Source organism: Lissotriton helveticus, chromosome 11, assembly GCF_964261635.1.
Source record: "Lissotriton helveticus chromosome 11, aLisHel1.1, whole genome shotgun sequence".
Lineage (NCBI taxonomy): Eukaryota > Metazoa > Chordata > Amphibia > Caudata > Salamandridae > Lissotriton > Lissotriton helveticus.
The window spans coordinates 1,107,265,338-1,107,286,387 of NC_136072.1; the positions used below are offsets into that span (position 1 = coordinate 1,107,265,338).

General features: G+C 44.5%; 1 protein-coding gene across 1 annotated transcript in view; it reads left to right on the top strand.

Annotated features, from left to right (window-relative positions):
- Positions 1-1,587: 1,587 nt before the first annotated feature.
- LOC144792658 (glutathione S-transferase theta-1-like) overlaps positions 1,588-21,050 on the top strand; it is a 156,489-nt gene continuing 137,026 nt past the window's right edge. The window contains exon 1 of the mRNA XM_078667804.1: positions 1,588-1,984. Coding sequence (XP_078523930.1) covers positions 1,876-1,984 — 109 coding nt within the window. The 5' untranslated portion in view covers positions 1,588-1,875. The remainder of the gene's footprint in view (positions 1,985-21,050) is intronic.

Here is a 21,050-nt window from a genome sequence, read left to right on the forward strand (position 1 = left end):
ATGAGTGAAAGGATGGATGAGTGATAGGTTCACTGGATGGATTCATGAGTGGATGGGCGGGTGGATAGAAGGATGGATGGCTAAGTGAAAGGGGGATAGAGAGAGAAAGGAAGGATGGGTGAATGGATGACTGAACGGGTGAATGGGTGGAAGGATGAGTGACTGGGTGAATGAATGAGTAAGTGAAAGGATGGCCGGACAGATAAATGGATGGATGGACGAGTGTACGGATGGATAGGGTGAAAGGTTGGATGGATAATGGATGGATGAGTAAAAGGGGGGATGGAGGGATGGATGAGTGAAATCATGGGTGGAAGGATACATGATGGATAGGTTTGTAAATGGTTGAATATGGACATGGATGGGCACACAGATGGAAGGACAGAATGAATGGTGAAAGACTGAATGATGGATGAAAGTATGATTACACATTGTAAGCCCCATTATCTTAAGCAACATTTCCTCTACATTGACTTTCACGTTTGTATGAGTCTTTGTCTCTATATAATGTGTGTGTTGTAATACACTCCGACACTCCGCCCTAAATACTTGGGATGAGTAGCACTATGAAAGAAATTAAATACACATGAGAGAGGCTCTATGTGAAGATGAGGGGCACCATTGGAGGGTGGTAGACTGGCTGGACCGGGAATCAGGCGTTTTCTCTGGGAGTTGGAAAGGTGGGGTGGGGCGGTTTTGTTACCACAAAAAGACCTGAACATGTGCTTAAAGCTGCACGTATACTGACAAACCATGAAGTGCGCAATTGTCTCAACCTAATATAAACTTATTTTCACTTGTACTTAAGTGGTTGTATTTTAACTTACTTATGTAGTATTGCGCAACCTCCTCTGATGTGTCTGTAAAACTTACCTTTTGTCCTGAATTTTTACCTCCTGTCCTGAATTTTTGTCCTGAATGTTGACCCTTTGTCCTGAATTTTTACATTCACTGTCCTGAATTTGCACCCATGCCAGTTGGTCACCCTACGCTGGGCCGGCCCATTAATGGATAAAATTGGGCAGAGGGGCCCGAGCAGAAGTGGCCTCACTGCTATTCAGATATGATTTACCAATGTGAAATAATCTGTGCACAAAGAGTCCAGGCAATATTTGCATTTTCTTTTTAAATAAATGCCTCTTTTAGAGAACCCACCTTTCTTCTTTTCATAATACTTAAAAGACTGAAGCAGGCATTTGGAAAAAGGCCAATCCACCAACACTGTAATAATGTGTAACAATAAAAGTAGTGAAACTTTAACCAGTCAGCAGGACTGGGAAGGGTGCTGGACGGAGGAGGGTGGAATAAAGAACTTTTTTTCCCGAAACAGTTCAAAGGCGGCGTCAGCTCAACGCCCTTAAACTCGTGCCTGTTTTTCCAGTTCCAAAGTCAGCAGCTCAGGCAATCAGTACACATTATCGTTATATTACGTTGCTCTGCAGGGTGAAGCGCGAACATTAAGGCAAAGCTGCCCAGTTGGGAACTGGGGAACCAGGTCCAAGTCTCGGCCTGTGATTCTGTGTAAATCACTTTCATTTCCTCCACCGTGCCCACAAAACTAAATGCGTCCTCTTATGCAATGTAGTTGGTGCTCATGAAACCGATCCAAAACCCTGGGGTCGAGTTAGGGATGCATAACACGGCAAAAAATATATATAATTACTTTTGACTTAGAAAAGTGTATTGGCCTCCGCGGATTGTCTGCTGCCAGGAAGGTGGGATGGGGCGTGGTTAGCGCGGAGGGGCGCGGCCTGACTGCCCATTGCGTCACCGGCCTCACTCTGAAGTTGTCTCAGCTGTGAAAGTGTGAATCGGTCGCTGTTCCTTCCACCTCCGCAGGGTCCGTCAGTCGCTTCCTCCGCACTACTCGCCAGGATGCTGCAGCTTTACCTGGACCTCATGTCGCAGCCCTGCCGCGCCGTCTTCATCTTCGCCAAGAAGAACAACATCGACTTCGAGTTCAAGCTGGTGGAGATGTCTAAAGGTGAGTGAGGCCGGGCGGTGCGGAGAGTCAGGGTGGCAGAGCCGCAGACCTGAGAGGGATACATATCCGGGGTACAGCCGTGCCAGCCAAAGAGCTCCAGATGCCACACACAATAATATGACCAGAGTATTGAAAGCTCATAAATACATTTTTTTATTTCCATTTGAATCTCAATTCTTTTAGTACATTCGATTACACTGCGCTGAAAGTCGTTCAATAAAATGCATAATCTCCAAACCTAAATCAGCTTTGTATACCAGGAAGAATGCCGAGACTTTTCCATGCATGAACCCAAAAAATAGGGATTTATTTTTGTCCCTAATGTCCTACATAGTGTAAACTGTATAGGCTATTGAACCACAAATTAACTGTGTGCACAGTGAAGTCTGTACTGGGTGACTTTATGTCAGAGGTCTTAACACTTTTGGATGCCGAGACCCCCCTGTCAACATTTTCAGTCATAAGGACCCCCTCCTGACAAACATATCTAAACCTGAATGCAGAGCTACTAGAATTTTGAGGCTGGTGAGGACCAAATTTCACGACAGGCTTGACTATGTTGTGTGCGAAGAAAATGTAAATATTGTTATGTGATGCCGTGTTATTTTGGGATAGAATTGCTTCATTATTTTGACATTTTTTGCACACAGTAACACTGAGGAAGATCTCCCGGTAAAATAAGTGGGGGGACGCCGTCCACCCGCGTGGTACCCCGACTCGAGCCCTGAAAATACAGCAATTAACATCAGAAAGATGTCCACTCAACCTTTGTGATGGGCCTTCCACTCCGCAGGAATACGTGCTGCCACATTAGAAGCTCACCTGGCTCTGGCCGGGAGCTACAGATGTCCCTTAAAACCCTGGCGGTCTTGTGCAGAGTTAAGCAATTTACCCATGCCGCTATCCTTACACCTCTCCCTTTCATCCCTCTCTCCTCTCCCAATCCCAGATCCTCTCTCACTTTGCAGGCCATTTCATTTCACCCCTTTTTACAACTTCTGAACTCTCCCCATTCAACTTCTCACTTCACCCGTGATCACCTCTTGCCATTGTGTCTTTTTACTGGCCTCATCTCTAACAGTCTCTCGCATTTATCTCATGGCCTCTCTGGCCCCGTCATCTCCCGTGCCCATCTGCACTTCTCATTGACCTCAAGTCTGTCCATTCAAATTGTTGTCTATTTGTATCTTACTCTTCTCCAGTCCTCCCATTCATCTTTCACATCTCTCCTTTGTTGTTCCACACCTTCTTGGACCAATGTCCCTCTCCCCTGTTACCTCAGCACCAGTGCTTAATTTGAGCAGGTGGTGTCAGGTGCTCCGCACTGGCACCTAATAGTGCACACTGGCACTATGACTGTCTGCCACATGGTGGCTCTGTCTGTGTAATTTAGAGTTGAGCAGAACAGCTGTTTATTAATTCAATATACATTAAGAACGATAAATTCCTGACATCCATGTCATTCTTATAGCTTTGGAGTCTTGAAATAGTCACACTTTTACAAGGTTGGTAGTTGCATAGGTATTGTCATTGGCCGCACAGGCAAGGCAATGGGTGGGTGGTTAAAGTTGCAGTGGCCTACTGGTGAGGTCACTGGCACATGTTTTATTACAAATTAATCACTGCTCATCACCCATCCCAGTACTCCCTCTTTTCCCCTATCACTGCTGTCCCTCACCCATGTCGCAACAAATTACTTTTTAGGTCACAGATCATCTTTGCGAAACTGCAGGAGAAATGTGTACAAATACAATTATGCATTCATATTGAGAATTTCAACCTCCTAGACAATCCCCATTCTGGCTTCCGTCAAGGGCACAGCACAGAATCTGCACTCACCCGCATAATGGCTGCGTTAGACCTGGCACCATTGGCATTTTTGCTGTTGCCTCATGTGTTTTTGCTGGTATTAGATTCTTTGGGCACTGTGCCACTGCTATTCAGTGCCACAGTGCAAGTGCTCCCTATTGTAAATTGATGTACTAATCAGTGGTTTCATGTTTGGCTATTTGGTTTATTTGTCAGACCGTAGTCTAGTGCACTGAGTGTGCCCAGGGTGTGTAAATCCAAATGCTGGTGGTGGGCCTGCAGCACTGGTTGTGCCACCCACAGAAGCAGCCTTGTAAAGTGTGTCTAAGGTCTGCCATTGCAGAGCCTGCGTGCAGTCTGGTACTGTCTTGCTGACTGGGCAAGTGCAGCCACTTCCTAGTCCCTAAGCCTTCCCTTTTCTTCATATCAGTCACCCCTATGGTAGGCCCAAGGGCAGGGTGCATTGTAAGTATAAGGTAGGACAAGCCCAGGTGTGTGTGGCATGTCCTAAGAGTGAATTACAGCCATTTGTGGTGTCCATTTGTAGTGTTGTCACTGGGTTACTGTATGTCATCATAAATGCATAACTTATAACGCCTCTGAAATAAGCCTTGACTGCTTGCGCCACGCAACCTAGAGTGTGAGCAGGGGTTATTTTAGGTGTGTAATCCCTTTGCCCTGACTAGAGGAGAGGGTCCCTATTTGTCACAAGTACCTACCTGTGCCAACTAGAGACCCCCAAATCCAACAGGATGACATACTAAAAATGCTCGACCAGAACAAATCTTGCCTAATGATACTACTTGACATGTCCTATGCATTCGATACGGTGAAGCACGACAACCTTTTCTCCCTATTGGAAGGAAGGATGGGCCTCTCAGGTATGGTATTACAATAGTTTTCATCCTTCCTAAATAACAGAACACAAAGCTGAAGAACTCACTTTCTCAACCCACCGTGGTCACCCTAGGTGTTCCACAGTGCTCCTCCCTATCACCCATCCTTTTCAACCTACTAATGGAACCCCTGCTAACACATTGAAATCAACAAATGTTCTTTATCACCTGTATGCGGACGACACCCATATGTATCTGAAAATCTCCACTCTAGAAGACTTCATTTCCCTCAACACTATTCTACAGAACACGCAAAACTGGCTCACTAACAACCACCTCATGCTGAACACCAGAAAAACAGAATTAATTCTCATCTCCCCACCCAATCACACACCTAAGATAGACCTATGGCTGAAACACCTAAGCTCCTTTGACTGTGCTCCCCTCATCATTGACTCCGCAAAATCCCAGACAAACATCTGAATATGAAGACGCACATCACTAATGCCACCAAGGGAGCTAATCACCAAATGAGCATCCTAAGGAAACTCAAACCATTCCTCCCTCAGGCTGACCTAAAGATGGCAGTGCAAGCCCTAGTGCTACCAAGATTAGACTATGGAAGCACCACCCTCTGCGGTCTCCCCAAATACCAGCTAGCTCCGCTGAGGGCAACACTGAATGCTGTGGCAAGACTGGTATCAGGAGTCAAAAGAAATAGCCACATTTCTCCGACCCTGAAAGCTTTGAACTGGTTGCCTTACGAGGCAAGAATACACCTAAAAGTTGCCTGCATGACCCGTAAAGCACTCCATTACAATACACACAGTTACTTAGCTGCAAAGCTAGAACGATCTGGAGGATGCAGACATTTACGAAGCGCAAGTTCTTTACTTCTGAAACCACAATCCTTTCATAAAAAGAGAACTGGTTGCAGAGCGTTCTCAGGGATTGCTCCAACGATCTGGAACTCCTTACCTCCAGGGGTACGTGGAATCTCGTAATTTACCGCCTTCAAAAAAGAAGTAAAAATATTCCTAATGAACACATTCATGTCCTAAGACTTGATTCTATGCAGAAATCGAGTCACCTATACAAACCTCTTATCGCTGCCTACCTCTTGTGGTTGCAAGGAGAATATTCTATGTATTCTTATTACCACAACCACCTAACTGTATATAGTGGAATTTTCTGCTGCCCTCTGGGTCACCTATGTTACCCATTTAATAGGTCTCGCTGGTGATGCAGCGCGAAAGCGCTGTCGCCAGCGAGATCTATTGTGGTCGTCTTGCCTGCCAAGTGGTACAGACTTTGGCACACGCCGATTGATGTCTGTGGACGCGCTTCTAAAGAGTCGCGCTTGGCCAGACGTGCTTCCATATACACACACAGCCCCTGCTTTCGCTTGGCTAGCATGCACGAACGGCGCGAACACACACACACACACAGCCAGCCCTCCCCCTTCCTTGAACACACACACAATCAAGCACACACAGACACGCACGCGCACACACGCACACATACACACACACGCACGTGCGCACACATACACACACACGCACAAGCGCATTGCCCCCCCCCCGCCCGCCCCACCCCACTCACCGCATCGGCGGCCTCAGCAATAACTCCTGACTTCTGCAGCCACCGCGGGGATCTCCCTCAGGCATGGGAGCCCCGCGTCAGTACTGCTTCTCTGGGCCAGTCACTCCGTGGGCGCTGGCTTCCCATAGAAGACGGAAGTCCCGCCCCACGACAGGCATGACACACCCGAACTTCCGGTTTCGGGATGTGCACGCTCATGACTGCACATCCCGACATCACGGCCTCTGGCAGGAAGTTTTCATTTTTACTAAACACGGGCACGGGAGCTCACACAGAGGAGCTGGGAGCAGCATCAGTGTGGAGTTCTTCCCTGAACAGCCAACGCCGGCCACGGACCGCTCTGACCCGGGCACCCGCGAGCACCCCGTCCCGGAGGCACCATGGGCGGGTCATCATGCAGCCAGCTGGACGAGAGCAAGTGCGCCTACATCCGAGGTATGGCACTTTCAGGCGGGTGGTGGGCAGATGGGACTAGTTCATAGGTTGCTACTGAAGGGACAATCGTTGCATTGTTTCATACTCTATCATTCTTTCTGGTCCCTGAGCAAAGATCCCTGGATACTGATTGTTTTCAAATGTTTTTGCACTGTGACTTTTTTTGTCAATTTTCTTTATTTGCACTGACTTTGCAAGTAAATATCCATTGTCTCAGATGCCGATGCTGCTCATGTAAAAAACAGACACTATATTATCCGATGTGCGAAGGGTGAACCGCTGTCAGGCAAATCTTCAAACAAATATCTGAGCATGCACCTTTGTAGTGGGCTCCGGTTACAGCAGCACACACTAGATTGGTCCTGTGACCGGATCACGTGTCCCAGGAGCCAGGCCTTGCACTGGCAACAGAGGCGTAGGACTAAGTGTTTTGTAGGGCTTGAGGGTCCGGGGGAGCACGGTACACCGCCACCATCCCGCTCTATGAATGCTGCAGGAGGAAGGGGAGGTGCAGAGGCAGGTAAGGTTGTTTAGGTGCTCTGATCATGCCAGGGTTGTCAGGCATCCTAGAAGGCATCCATTGGCTTTAGATCCAGTGCAGGAAAATACTGCTGTACCACATATAAATATGTGTGTACCTCTGTATGCCTCCCTTGCTTCCTGTGATCTACAAATCTGCCTTGTTTTAGGTATCTAATTTACTAATGGGGCCGCTTTCACCCTGGTGTTGTCAGTGCAATTTGGCCATTACAATAACACCAATAGTGATAACACAGACCTACCAATATTATTTCAATCCAGTTCACTATGACACTAGCAACAGCTGCCATCTCTTTGACTGGTACAACAGTTGATGATGCCACAGCTTCCATCTGTACTTTCAGTGACGTTCGCGATCATTGTAGACACTAAATCTCTTCCCATTGCCGTCAACTACTTCATCATCCACTTCACAGATAATGGCAATAACTAACTATGGCATCGTCTGAGATGTAGATTCCTTTCAAGTCGCCACTTTTGCAACTTGTCACCATAAAAGGCTCACCCCAGAGCAGCCTACACAATTTTTGGACATTTGTTCCACTGCGTCTTTACTTAGTGAAAGATGCAGTGATCATGATGGTGGGGAAGGAGACAGTCCAAACAACATACTCAGTGACATTCTTCCTAAAAGTCCCTTTACCTCTGTGTTCCTGAACCATTAAAATCGTTTTATCACCGTTTACATTTGTACCTGTGACTGAGCAGTTAGAAATGTCATTAAAAAACTCCCTATGTGGTAAAGTAACACCTTGTAAAAAAAAGCGAGGCCAGACGCACACATCTTCAAATGTGTGTACCCTACTGTTTCTCAAGTTTAGTCCTCCTTACCAAGACCCTCATTTTCTTGATCTAATTCATATCCATATTCTATTATTGCAGCAACTTCCAGAAAGGCATGCATCTGCTCCATTACCCACTGTTATACTTGATAACAAATGTAAGAAGCTGGTCGCTGTACAGAAATTGGCTGTTTAGTTGTAACTTCTATTAAAGTGTCTACTGCAAAGCCTCCAAGGCTGTGTATTTAACTCTGGAAATCCTCACTGAAGTTTGCGGATGGCTTCCCAGAGGTAATTGAGATGATCTATGAAGTCATGTTTTATCTACCTAATTGTTAGTTCCATTTGCGATACTTTGGATATAGCAGCTCATGTATACTGCCATGATTTAACCTTTAAGGCCCGATGCCTGTTGCCCTGCAATTGAAACCCTTAATATTCTGCTTTAAGGAACATCTTTTGTCAGTAGCCATGTAGATGAAGGCATGCTCTGGATAAAAACGGAAACTAACACTCCAAAGTGCATTGTTGTGGTAAAACAAAAGACTATCAAAAACACCATAAGAAAATATCAGGACTAACAAATTGACCACCATAAGGCTCAAACCGCTCAGTGGGAACATTGTCAGACACAACAGAAATATGCATACCAATGAAGCAGACCTGAAAGTGGTAGTGGTATGTGCATTCCACTTAAGCAGTTTTGATATCGCCAGCAGGAGGAAATCAATAACTACTTTATTCTTTCCTCTATTTTAACCACTGCAGGTGGGCAAATGAAAGTTTCTAGTGTGGCAAAAAATACCAGTAGAAAGCTGATTTAATATTGTTCAATATTAGGAGCAAATCACTAGAAAAAGTAGCCAATTCTATCTGGATCTTTTAAAGAAAGATGTAATGAAATATTTCCTAGCTATCATAACTAAGTTTCTATTCTATTAAGGACCGGAAGCTCAGATTATGCTTTAAGTCTTTACTTCATCCACTTAATAGGCAATAGGTCTCGCCTTTGGGACTTTATAAGTGTTTAACCATGCAACACTTAATGTTGGTGCACCAAGGATATTGTGCTGCATAACTAAATACTTATAAGGTCCCAAAAGCGAGACCTATTGGCTATGCTAATGCTTGTTATATATCTGTTTAGTACGTAATGATAAATTCCAAATACCTATACTACCTCATATCTTTATGTTTTATAACTGTATATTGTAAAGCGCTCTGATACCCTCGTGGGTCACGTTCACGCTATATAAAACCTTAGAAATAAATCTCTCAGCGCTCTTCTCTCACAGTTTGACAGTTGCCCTCCTCTTTGCCCTCAACTTTTCCTCACACTCACTTCTTGCGGGACGCACTTCCCTTCGGCACTTCACATTTCTCTTCATCCCTGACCTCTTCGATCGAATTCTCTCACTCCCTTGCTGTCCTTTCTCTTCCTCTCATCTCTCCTCACCGAGTACACGGGTTGGACCTGTATGCTCCTCTTGGCCTGTGCCACTCTGCTTATTGTTCCCTAATTCAGGAAGGCATAAATTGTCTCTCTTGCTGTTTTGGTGCAGGCCATACAGTTATGGAACATGCACCCTCCTTTGCTTCGCTCCACCAAGAATCTATTATCCTTTAGGAAGATATAAAAAACCTGGCTCTATGCTCTGTAGGTATCCCCATTTGGCTGGTTCTTCTTCACCTTCTGTGTATTTCTCATTTGCCTTCAGGCAGCAGATGGCGATTAGCCCCAGGACACCTCTTGGTAACAGTAGCACACTACAAATGTAAATATTAATAGTAATAGGTAGAAGCAGGGGAGCCACTAGACCCAAACTTTGCCTGGGGCCTACACTCCCAGGCAGGGCTGGCCCTAGCACTGGTCACACATGACGCAACAGTCTTTTTTGGTGCCCCATCCCCAGTTTCCTCCTTCTCCATAAAGTCCCTCACTACCACTCACCAACAATGCACCTCATCTCTCTGTAGCACCTTTCTGACAAACATTTAATTTGTTTTAGAGCGCTACTCATAGTTTACTCACACTCAGTTCTGTGATCTGCATAGTACATGTTCTTTGTAGCAGGCACATTAACCCTCTGCACTCTGTGGATGACAAGAGTGCCCTTTTGAGTGCACGGTGAGCAATGCAACAGTGTGAGAGTAGGGAAAGCGGAGTGACTGCAGGGTGAGTGAGGTGACCTTATGAATTTGGGTGCGGATGTAAGTGCAGAGTGGGACGAATGAACGCATGGTTAATGATGGGCTTGTTTGAGTGAGTTGCAAATTGAGAAGTGAGGGGGCAGGTGAATGAGGTGTCACATGAGTGCAGGATGAACGTAGATGAGTAGTGTGACTGCAGGGTGAGGTACAGGGTGCAAAACGCAAGTGCATTGTGAGTGCAGAGTGATCACTGTGAGTGCAGGGTGAGAGGGTGAATGATGTGACTGCATTGTGAACATGTGAGAGCAGGGTGAGCGTGAAATTGAAGTGTGAGAATGAGAAGTGAGTTCTCTGAATGCAGGGTGCATTTCCAGACACTTGACTAACTCAGCATATTATTGATGGCGGCATAGGGTTACGATATAAGTTAAACTATTGCTATTATGGCTTTAATCAGGGACCGAGGGTGGAGGAAATAAATAATATGCTAATCCTGCAACACACTTCCAGTCCTATGGTTAGGTTTGCCTGCTCATTTATTTCATGTCCCAGACGGTACAAAAATAAGCATTCACCTAAAGCTGTATATTTCAGCACTCATCTGTGCGTACTTGGAACAGCAAATATAAATAGAAAGCACTTTTAAAAGTGTTCTAGGGCTGTCTCAATGATCCATGACTGATAATTAAAGGGAACAAGGACAGAAAAGTCACATTACGAATGAATGCATATGATTTTATTTACAATCCTATTTGGTGCCAAGAGGAGGCCTTTGCAGGCTCTTTAAACATCAAATGGCTGGTATTTTTCTTCTGGCAACCCTACTTTATATTTCTTTTCATGAAATGCATTCTCCCACTACTGCAGTAAATGTAAAGTACAAATGTAAGGAATAGGCAAAGTGGGGTCCCAGGGGGTACTGGAACTAGAAAACAAATGAAGCCTCAGTAACCAGTTTACAAAAGGTATGTAAATATGCAAATGGTCTTTAACGACCTGTGAAAAAACTCAGGGGTGCCGGGCTGTGCTGGAGAGAAGACTGCAGGCACAGCCCAGCGGAGCCCACAGCAGCTGAAGCTGAGACACACTACGGGGGAAGAGGTGGGCTGTATCCCTTGTAGTCCTATGGCCCTGGGCAGAAGTATGACCGGGAATGCGCGACCCCCTTTCCATCACTCAATGGCCCCCCTGGGGGTCGTGCTCCACACTTTGAAGACCCCTGCTTTAGGTGCTCCCGCGATTCACACTTGAGGAAAATTAAACACAGTGAAGGGAAAATGGTTCTCACAGACACAGTCTCACAGATTGTCCAAGTTACAAAGTAGGGATATGAGCCAAGGTGCCCAGTTACGCCATCTGCAGCTCAGTTAAGGGACAGAATTTATTTGTTCAGTGCCAATGGTCGAAGTACATTAAAACAAGCATTTGCAATGCAATCGGTCTTACCTTTGGGACCTTACAGGTAATTTATCCATGAGAGCCATGAACGCAAACCCACAATTAATAACCATCTCGGGGACTGGGTACTGCAATATTGAAATTACCGTACCTATATTGTAAAGGATTTTAGAAAAAGACTTCCTGTTTCGTAATGTCCAAATTAAATAATGAATTAATCTGTTACTCTTTGAGATACATATTTTATATTATGCTGTTTTTATCTCCTCTTGTTATACTATGTCAACTGTGAATCCTTCTATCAATGCTATGCATTGTGAAGCGCTCTGATTCTCTCTGGTCTAGCCAGCGCTATATAAAACTCTCAAATAAATATATAAGTATATACTAAAGTAAATGCAATAAGACCGCCTGAGAACATTAAGGCCTACAGGCCGGGAACATGTGTAGTGTAATGAAACATAGGAACACCTGTCTGAACTTCTTCCTTAACCATCGTGCCTCGTCAATTAATGATTCTGGTGTAAGAGGTTCAGTGTCTACTTAAATCAGTATTAACATATTTTTTTTCACATCTTATTTAACATTAAATTATAATTGACCATATATTCATTTAGTACGTAGGGCTGGACATGCCCCTATTAAAAATGTCAAAATTGTTAAAAGTCAAAATCAAGTGTTTACATACCATTCATCTCCCACTCTCAAAAACAATCCATACACTCATCCAATGATCACCATTCTGACGAAAATAGAGGCAAAAAAAAGTACAATGAAATCCTACCAATACAGGTTTGGTTCAGGTGTAACTATTATATATTAACATCATCAGTCTGCTATTTTATAGATGTAATTCTCTATTAATACAATTGATTAGACAATTAGCAGTATTATATAGTGTTTAGGATTCACTTCATGTTCCTTAAATGATTCTTCATTAGATTTATACTGTTTTGCGGATAAACAACCTGATCTGCTGTTTATCACAGAAACGTGGTTGGATGCCAATTCTGACCCCGACATCATTCAGGCACTACCAGATGATTACCAGATGGTGAGACTGGATAGACCTGAATGCAGAGGGGGAGGAAATGCGATTGGGTTCAAACAGCAACTTTCCTGTCAATTGGAACCAGTCCATCTGGCGGGAAGTGAGGCTGGTGTTTTCACCATAAAAATTGATGGGAGAACAACTGTGAAGGGCTTCTTAATCTATCGCCCACCGGGACCTATGGCTAGGTTTAAAGGCAACCTTTTAGAGTGCGTCACAGAAACAGCGATAAGGAGAGACAAGTTTCTGTTACTCGGAGACTTAAACACGCACCTAGAAGATTTGTCCGACAAAGGAGCTATGGAGTTCCGTCTAGAACTTCAGACTCTACAGTTAGAGCTAAAGGGGCAGCTTCCTACACACCAACATGGACACTTGTTAGATCCAATATTCGCCAACTGGGAGGAAGTCTTGGTTGCTTCCCCGGTGCCCCTGCCCTGGACGATCATTTCCTTGTACCATTTTCAATCTTCCTTCCTAAACATAAAGCCACGAACCCCACCCCCCTCAACTACCCCAGGCGCAAATGGGCTAGGTTTTCCCTGCCAGAGTTTAATAAGGCTCTCACCGCAGAGGGGCCCCCGGGAGGTGACAATGCGGATACGGCAAACAAACTGCTCAATGACCGTATCACGGCTGCCCTGAATTGCACAGCCCCATTGGGCCGGTCTAAGGAGGGGGCCCGGAGACAAAGAACTGCACCTTGGTTCAACGAGGCGTTGCGCTGTGCCAACAGGGACTGTAAACGTGCAGAAAGACAGTGGAGACTGGCCTACGATAACCAGTTGAAAGAGAGATATCTCGTCAATAGACGGGTTTATCACAATAAGATCCGGATAGAGAAAGCCGCATATTATGCTGACAAAATCCTGGGTGCAGACAACTCAGCTAAGGAACTGTTCAGCGTATACAAATCCTTGTCCATCCCTAAAACCTCGACAGGAGGGGAAGAGTACTCGGTAGCCACCTGCAATCGTATTGCTAACTATTTTGGGGACAAAGTGTCCAAGATCTACTCTGCTTTTCCTGTCCCACCCTCAGTCGCGGAAGTATTAGCAGTACCAGCAGGAGAGGAAGCTAGACAAAACCTGTTTCTCAATTTTATTACCCCCTCATCAGAAGATCTAATTAAAATATGCAGATCAGTGAAGTCAGGTTCCCCTCGGGACCCAGCCTCTCCTAAGCGGTTGTGGGACAGCCTGATGACACTCGAACCCTACATCAGGCATCTGCTGGATGTCTCCTTCCGGTCCAGCTCTGTGCCAGAGGACTGGAAACAGGCTGTGGTGCTCCCACTCCGCAAGAAGCCCAACATAAGTCCTGAGAAGCTGGACAATCTGCGTCCCATTTCCTTGCTACCGTATTTCTCCAAAGTGGCGGAAAAGTTGGCCAATATGCAGTTAATGCACTTTGTGGAGAAGACTAATCTTCTTCATCCCACCCAATTTGGGTTTCGGCCACGTCACTCCACGGAGTCAGCTCTCCTTATGGCAACCGAAACCATCAGGCAGGGTGCAGACGAGGGTCAAACTATGGCCTTGATACTTCTGGATCTCAGCGCTGCGTTCGACACTGTGGCACACTCCATCTTGCTACAGTGTCTGAGCAAAGGAGGGGTGAGAGGCGCAGCGCTGAAATGGATCCAATCATTCCTATCTGGCCGTGGCTTTCAAGTCAGGCAGGGTGACTTCTATTCGGAGCATGTAGCTTTGGACCAGGGGGTGCCGCAAGGCTCATCCCTGAGTCCAACTCTCTTCAATCTCTACGTTGCTCCGGTAGCCACTATAGTGGAGAGTCACGGCCTGCGTATGGTGTCTTACGCCGACGACACACAGCTGGTCATCTCCCTATCGCGTGCGCCCAGTCTCGCGGCAGACATCTTCAGATCGTGCATGCAAGATCTTGCAGTCTGGATGTCCGCCAACTGCCTCAAGCTCAACGGAGGCAAGACTGAGGTGCTGGTCGTAGGGGGTGGCCAGGCGGCGTGGACGTCGGCATGGTGGCCGCCATGCCTGGGACCAACACCTACCCCCTGCCAGGAGGCGAGGAATTTGGGCATCTGGTTTGATTCCAACCTGACCTTTGGCCCCAGATCAATCGGGTGATTGGATCCTGCTTCGGGACTCTCAAGAGCCTTAGGAAGGTGCTGAAATTTCTACCCATCAAAGCACGCCAAACGCTAGTGCATGCATTAGTCCCATCCAACCTTCTCTATTTAGGGACCTTAGAGAAGAATCTGAGCCGCCTGCAGGTCTTGCAGAACGCTGCTGCCCGATTGGTGCTCAGACTACCCAGAAGGGCTGCCTCTAAAGCGGCTCTTCAGACCCTGCACTGGCTCCCGGTAAGAAGCAGGGTGGAATTTAAAGCACTCTGCACTTGCCATCGAATCGTCAATGGTAGGGCACCCCTTCCATTGCAGGGACTGCTGACACAATATGAGCCTTCCCGTTCTCTTAGATCTTCCGGCTCGGGGCGTCTGTCCATGCCCAAGGTGTCTAAAGCAAGGATGGGCGGAAGATCTTTCAGGCATCTGGCTGCGTTAAGCTGGAATAAACTTCCTGCGGCGTTGCGTCTTGAGCCATCCGAATCAATCTTTAGAGCCAAGTTAAAAACAATATTATTTACCCGGTAACAGGTTCTGCCCCCCTGTAGTTTCCCTGCAAGCACTCGCTCCACAGCGCGGGGACACGCCGCTGGGCGTCACCAAGCACTTTACAAAACCCCCTATTATTATTATTATTATTATTATTATTATTATTATTTTAAACATTGGCTTCAACACTCATCCTCAACACGCGTTTCAGTGTTTTGCCTTCAGGAGTACCACAAGCTGCATATAGAACTTCAAGCCTGTGAACATATAATGTAAAGATACCGAACAAAGCCTTCCTCCAGGGCACTAAGAGTGCAACTAAATAAAAACAGTTTCTGCAGCCACAAAGTCCACCACGAGAGTGAAGTGCCATCACCAAAACAGAAACGAGTAGTGTGTCCATTATAATCCCAGAATTCAGCGAAAATCCAAGCGACAGGCCAGCCAGCCAGCCAGCCATACGAGTTAGTGCCTGTTAGACCTGAAATCTTTTGGCCCGTTTCCCCTGTCTTTTTGCTTTCTGACCTCCTGGTTGTGACTCTGCTTTTGCTGGCTCTGTGTCTCTGCACACCCTTTCACTGCTGGTCATTGTTAAAGTGCAAGTGCTCCTATTGTAAATTGTATTATTATGGATTGGTATTTCCATGATTGGGATATTTGATCTACTGTTAAGTTCCTAGTAAGGTGCACTGAGAATGGCAGAGCCTGTAAATCAAATGCTGCTAGTGGGCCTTAGTGGGATTTTGCCAACTTAATAATAGAGACCTTGGAGTTTTTTCGCAAGATTCGACTGCAAGTTTTCTTCTCTGGGAAAGAATATCAAGGAAATATTGAGCCATCTGGTTTAGCCAAAAAATCCACCTTTACTCCACCATCACACATGATGCCAAAACAGGTTATTGCTTCTGAACAAGCTGTTCTGTCCTCAATTTGTCATCTAGATAAACAATTTTTTTTTTCCAAGATGAACATCACAAAACAACTGTATGAAGCAATAAAGAGTCTATAAAAAGAAGATTCAGTCATCATAAAACCAGCCGATAAGGGCGGAGCCCGGGTAGTGTGGGCAAAAAACCTGTATGTATCTGAGGCCAAGAAACAAATTCTGAACAAAGAATGGTACCGTCAATTGAGTGAAGATCCTAAACGCCAAATTGAAGGGGAAATAAAAGACAAGCTCAAGTGGGGGCTTGAAGAAGGAATCCTTGGAACAAAAGAATATGACTTGTTGAACAAGTCAATTCCCAGCATCCAAGTGATTTATTTTCTCCCGAAAATTCACAAGAACATGGTAGAGCCACCCGGGAGACCAATTGTCTCCGGGTGTGAATTTGTGTTGGAGCCGATCGCTAAATATGTGGACATCTTTTTAAAACCGTTTGTCAACCAAGTACCATCTTACTTGCGCGATACTACCAATTTCTTTTTTTTAAAAATAAAATAGAAGAACAGACATTCGATGTAAATACACAATGGCTGGTTTCCTTAGACGTAACATCTTTATACACCCAAATTCCGCAAGACGAAGTGTTGGAAGCAATGGAATTTGATTTAGAGATGCAAATAAGACCACAAAGAGTGCCAACGAAGATTGTATTGGACCTAGCTCGCATTGCACTCAAACGGAATTATTTCAGATTTGAAAATACATTTTACATGCAGGTGGAAGCCTCCGCTACGGGGTGTCCTTTTGCTCCTGAAATGGCTATTTTGTTCATGGCGTTGTTTGAGAAAATTTATAACAAAGAAATGTCTGTGGGTCAGTGAGAGGATAAGGGTTCCGCTGTGTGTAGTGGAGTGGGACTACAAAAGTGATTAGTGCAAAATTGTGCAATAAACAGCACTCAATTCTTGAGTTGGAAAAAAGTGCCCATCAGTTCCCATACGGTACCGCCCTATTCATCATCTGGGCTCTCCATACCCAGGAGAAGGTGTAGTCTGTCACTAGATATTGTTATGACAGACAAAACAACTCAAGATGGATGAAAGAGTTGTGTCGGGGGTGACCGAAAAAGTTAGTGCATCTGGGTAACTGAATTGCAGTACTTAAATGTGTGGTGAAAAAGTTATAAAATTGGGTAGAAATGGAGTAGAGGTGAACAATTTTAATGATTTCTCTCAATTCTCCCAACATTAAAAATGCATAATAAACTGGTAGATTTAACAAAATATCCGCCTGCATATAGGGTTAATATGTTTCAGCATTTGTGACTAAAGATACGCCACTGCTTTCTTCAGGACCTAGATATAACAGCTAATGCAAATAAATAAGAAATCACCTGTGCAATTTCAGGTTTTACTCAGTCTCCTCCAACGGGCTACTGATGAAGTTACGCCCAAAACAGGAAACGCGGGGAACCACAAAGAAATAAAACAGTTAGACCATTAGCATTTTGATCAACCATGGAGTGTCGTTAACACAGCAAATCTAAAGAATATGGTAATAAATTCCATTATTCCAATCGAAGCTCGCTTACCTATTTGGTAGGAGAAAATTGCGTCACCCCACCTGACACCAGCTCAGGTGTGTGGAGCACCGCTCTGCTGAAAAAGCAAGACAAAACAAACAAGACTCACATTTACAAATCACAGGTAAGTAGGTCATTATATGGAAGGACGATCTTGAATGATCTCACAGCCTTTGGGCGCCTATCTTATCGTGCAGTCCGCTGAAGGACACTAATAAGAATCGATCAGCCACATTTAATTACTGTTTAAAAGTTAGACGATCAAACTTTTAAACTGTAATTGAATGTGGCTGATCGATTCTTATTAGTGTCCTTCAGTGGACTGCATGATAAGATAGGCGCCCTAAGGCTGTGAGATCATTCAAGATCGTCCTTCCATATAATGATCTACTTACCTGTGATTTGTAAATGTGAGTCTTGTTTGTTTTGTCTTGCTTTTTCAGCAGAGCGGTGCTCCACACACCTGAGCTGGTGTCAGGTGGGGTGACGCAATTTTCTCCTACCAAATAGGTAAGCGAGCTTCCATTGGAATAATGGGAATTTATTACCATATTCTTTAGATTTGCTGTGTTAACGACACTCCATGGTTGATCAAAATGCTAATGGTCTAACTGTCTTATTTCTTTGTGGTTCCCCGTGTTTCCTGTTTTGGGCGTAACTTCATCAGTAGCCTGTTGGAGGAGACCGAGTAAAACCTGAAATTACACAGGTGATATTTTTCTTATTTATTTGCAGTAGCTGTTATATCTAGGTCCTGAAGAAAGCAGTGGCGTATCTTTAGTCACAAATGCTGAAACATGTTGACCCTATTTGCAGGCGGATATTTTGTTAAATCTGCCAGTTTATTATACATTTTTAATGTTGGGAGAATTGAGAGAAATCATTAAAATTGTTCACCTCTACTCCATTTCTACCCAATTTTATAATATCATTTCTTTTTCACCACACATTTAAGCACTGCAATTCAGTTACCCAGATGCACTAACTTTTACGGTCACCCCGACACAACTCTTTCATCCATCTTGAGTTGTTTTGTCTGTCATAACAATATCTAGTGACAGACTACACCTTCTCCTGGGTATGGAGAGCCCAGATGATGAATAGAGCGGTACCGTATGGGAACTGATGGGCACTTTTTTCCAACTCAGGAATTGAGTGCTGTTTATTGCACAATTTTGCACTAATCACTTTTGTAGTCCCACTCCAATACACTCAGCGAAACCCTTATCCTCTCACTGACCCACAGACATTTCTTTGTTATAAATACGTAGTATTAGGGCACGTGTTTGTCTGGGTTGTTAATCTAGCCCTAGGACTCCTCCTCAAACGTTGGTTTATAGTTGTTTGAGAAAAGACACATTAGCAATGACAATCCCTTCAGCGAACTGATTATTCAATGGTACAGATTCATTGACGACATCTGGTGCATATGGGGTGGAATGGAAAGTCAACTTGAACAGTTTTATGAATGGTTAAATACAAGGCATCCAGACATCAAGTTCACAATGACAAAGAGCAGGTTGGTGCTTACATTCCTGGATGTAGACGTATTTGTAGAAGATCATAAACTCACAACAACTCTACACCGTAAACCAACGGACAGGAATACCATACTACACTACCACAGCTTTCATACCAGCAGTCTAAAAAACAATTTGCCCTATGGACAACTGCTAAGAATCAGGCAGAACTGCGTGCCAAAAAAAGACATTATGATAAATGCCACCATTTTTTACGACCAACTAAGTGACCGAGATTACCCCCGGAAATTGCTGAAACACGCAGTCAAAAGAGCATGGTACACGCCACGCGAAACACTATTGACTATAAAAGAAAAAGTACAATTGAACAAAGTAGTATGTGTGTCCACATTTGGGCCCTCATACCAACAAGTACAAGAAAATAATTCTATCAAATTGGCATCTCCTAACTGACTTGGAATGCCCCATGGAAAGACCATTATTTGCCATGCGTAAGAACAAAAGCATTGGACAGAAGATAATTCGGGCAGACATGGTCCCAACAGCAACAAAAGCAACAGATCTAAGATCACAATGGAATCTACCACCCATTCAAGGCCACCACAAGTGCGGCAATTGTTCAGTATGCAGTATGACTATTGAGGGCCATGAGTATGACACGATTCCATCAAATGGACTCCTACAGAATTTACTGATTGGAAAACAAAAAACATTGTTTATGCAATCGAATGTCCCCGTTTCAAAATATATATAGAAAAAAGCAGGCAGCAAATTAATCAGCGAATTGTACAACATCGTTCCCACATCAAAAATCTAATTTTGACGGAACCAATGTTGCAACACTTTGTGGAATATAACCACTCTGAACGATAGTTCGAATGGACTGTTTTATCCGGTTTGAAACCGCCACCACGTGGAGGCAACATGGAAAGCCTTTTGTCTAAGAGAGAGGCTGATCTAATTTTGAAATTTCACTGCACCACCAAAGGTTTTAAGAATCATCAGAATTAAATCAAGTATTAACGTGATGGAGCAGGATCACCAGTCCCATAATGCCTTGAAATTCCTGAAAAAGAAGTGTTACCGGTCTAAGAGAAGAGCCCAAGCACTCAGCAGCACGGCTGCTTAGCCTGGTTGGAAACCACCCGGAAACAAGAGAGGCCTAATAACTTTGGTAATTGCATTGTGAAACAAATGGAAAAACGTAATCTTGAAGTAAAATGAAGTAACAACTTTCTACCCCTCTTTTAGTACTAGCCCCAGAATGCCGCCGAGTCAGTGGAAGGAAGGCCAACTTGACAAAAGAGGTGTCAGCACAAGCACACAGGAATGCGTGTTTGTTTGGTCACATGGCTGACGAGTGATGGATGAAACGAAGTTTGCCTAACATAAGTGGATTTAAATTTACAAGCCGGTACCACGTGAATCGATTTGCTAAACGAACCGCTTGTATAACATACCAAAAATAAACAGCTTAGTGAAGAAAGGTGCCATATAGTTGAGGAATGTTAATAACTAGAAGCTCGTTTGACAGTCAATTTGAAAATGACGTAAACTGGCATTCTGTGCAGCAGAGATGAAAGGCAAGGATGTAGCCACAATGTAGTGATTATACCGTACACATATCGCACTGACAATGATGTAAACGGGCGTTAAGAGCAGTGGATTGAAAATCTTGCGGAGTAAGATAAAGAGCGTTGACGAAGAATGCCGTGAAATGAGAGCATGCTTCAAATGTTTACCGGGGACCGCACACAAGCGGGTGAATTCTAAAATACAGGCAATAATGCAGCAAATATATCGCAAGCATAATAAACAAATCTCTTGAAGTGCGGTAGATAGCACAATCGTGTATAAAGAATGGCGACTGTGAATAAAAGAATGGCACTGATGTCATAGTGAACGGTTAAAACAAAAATT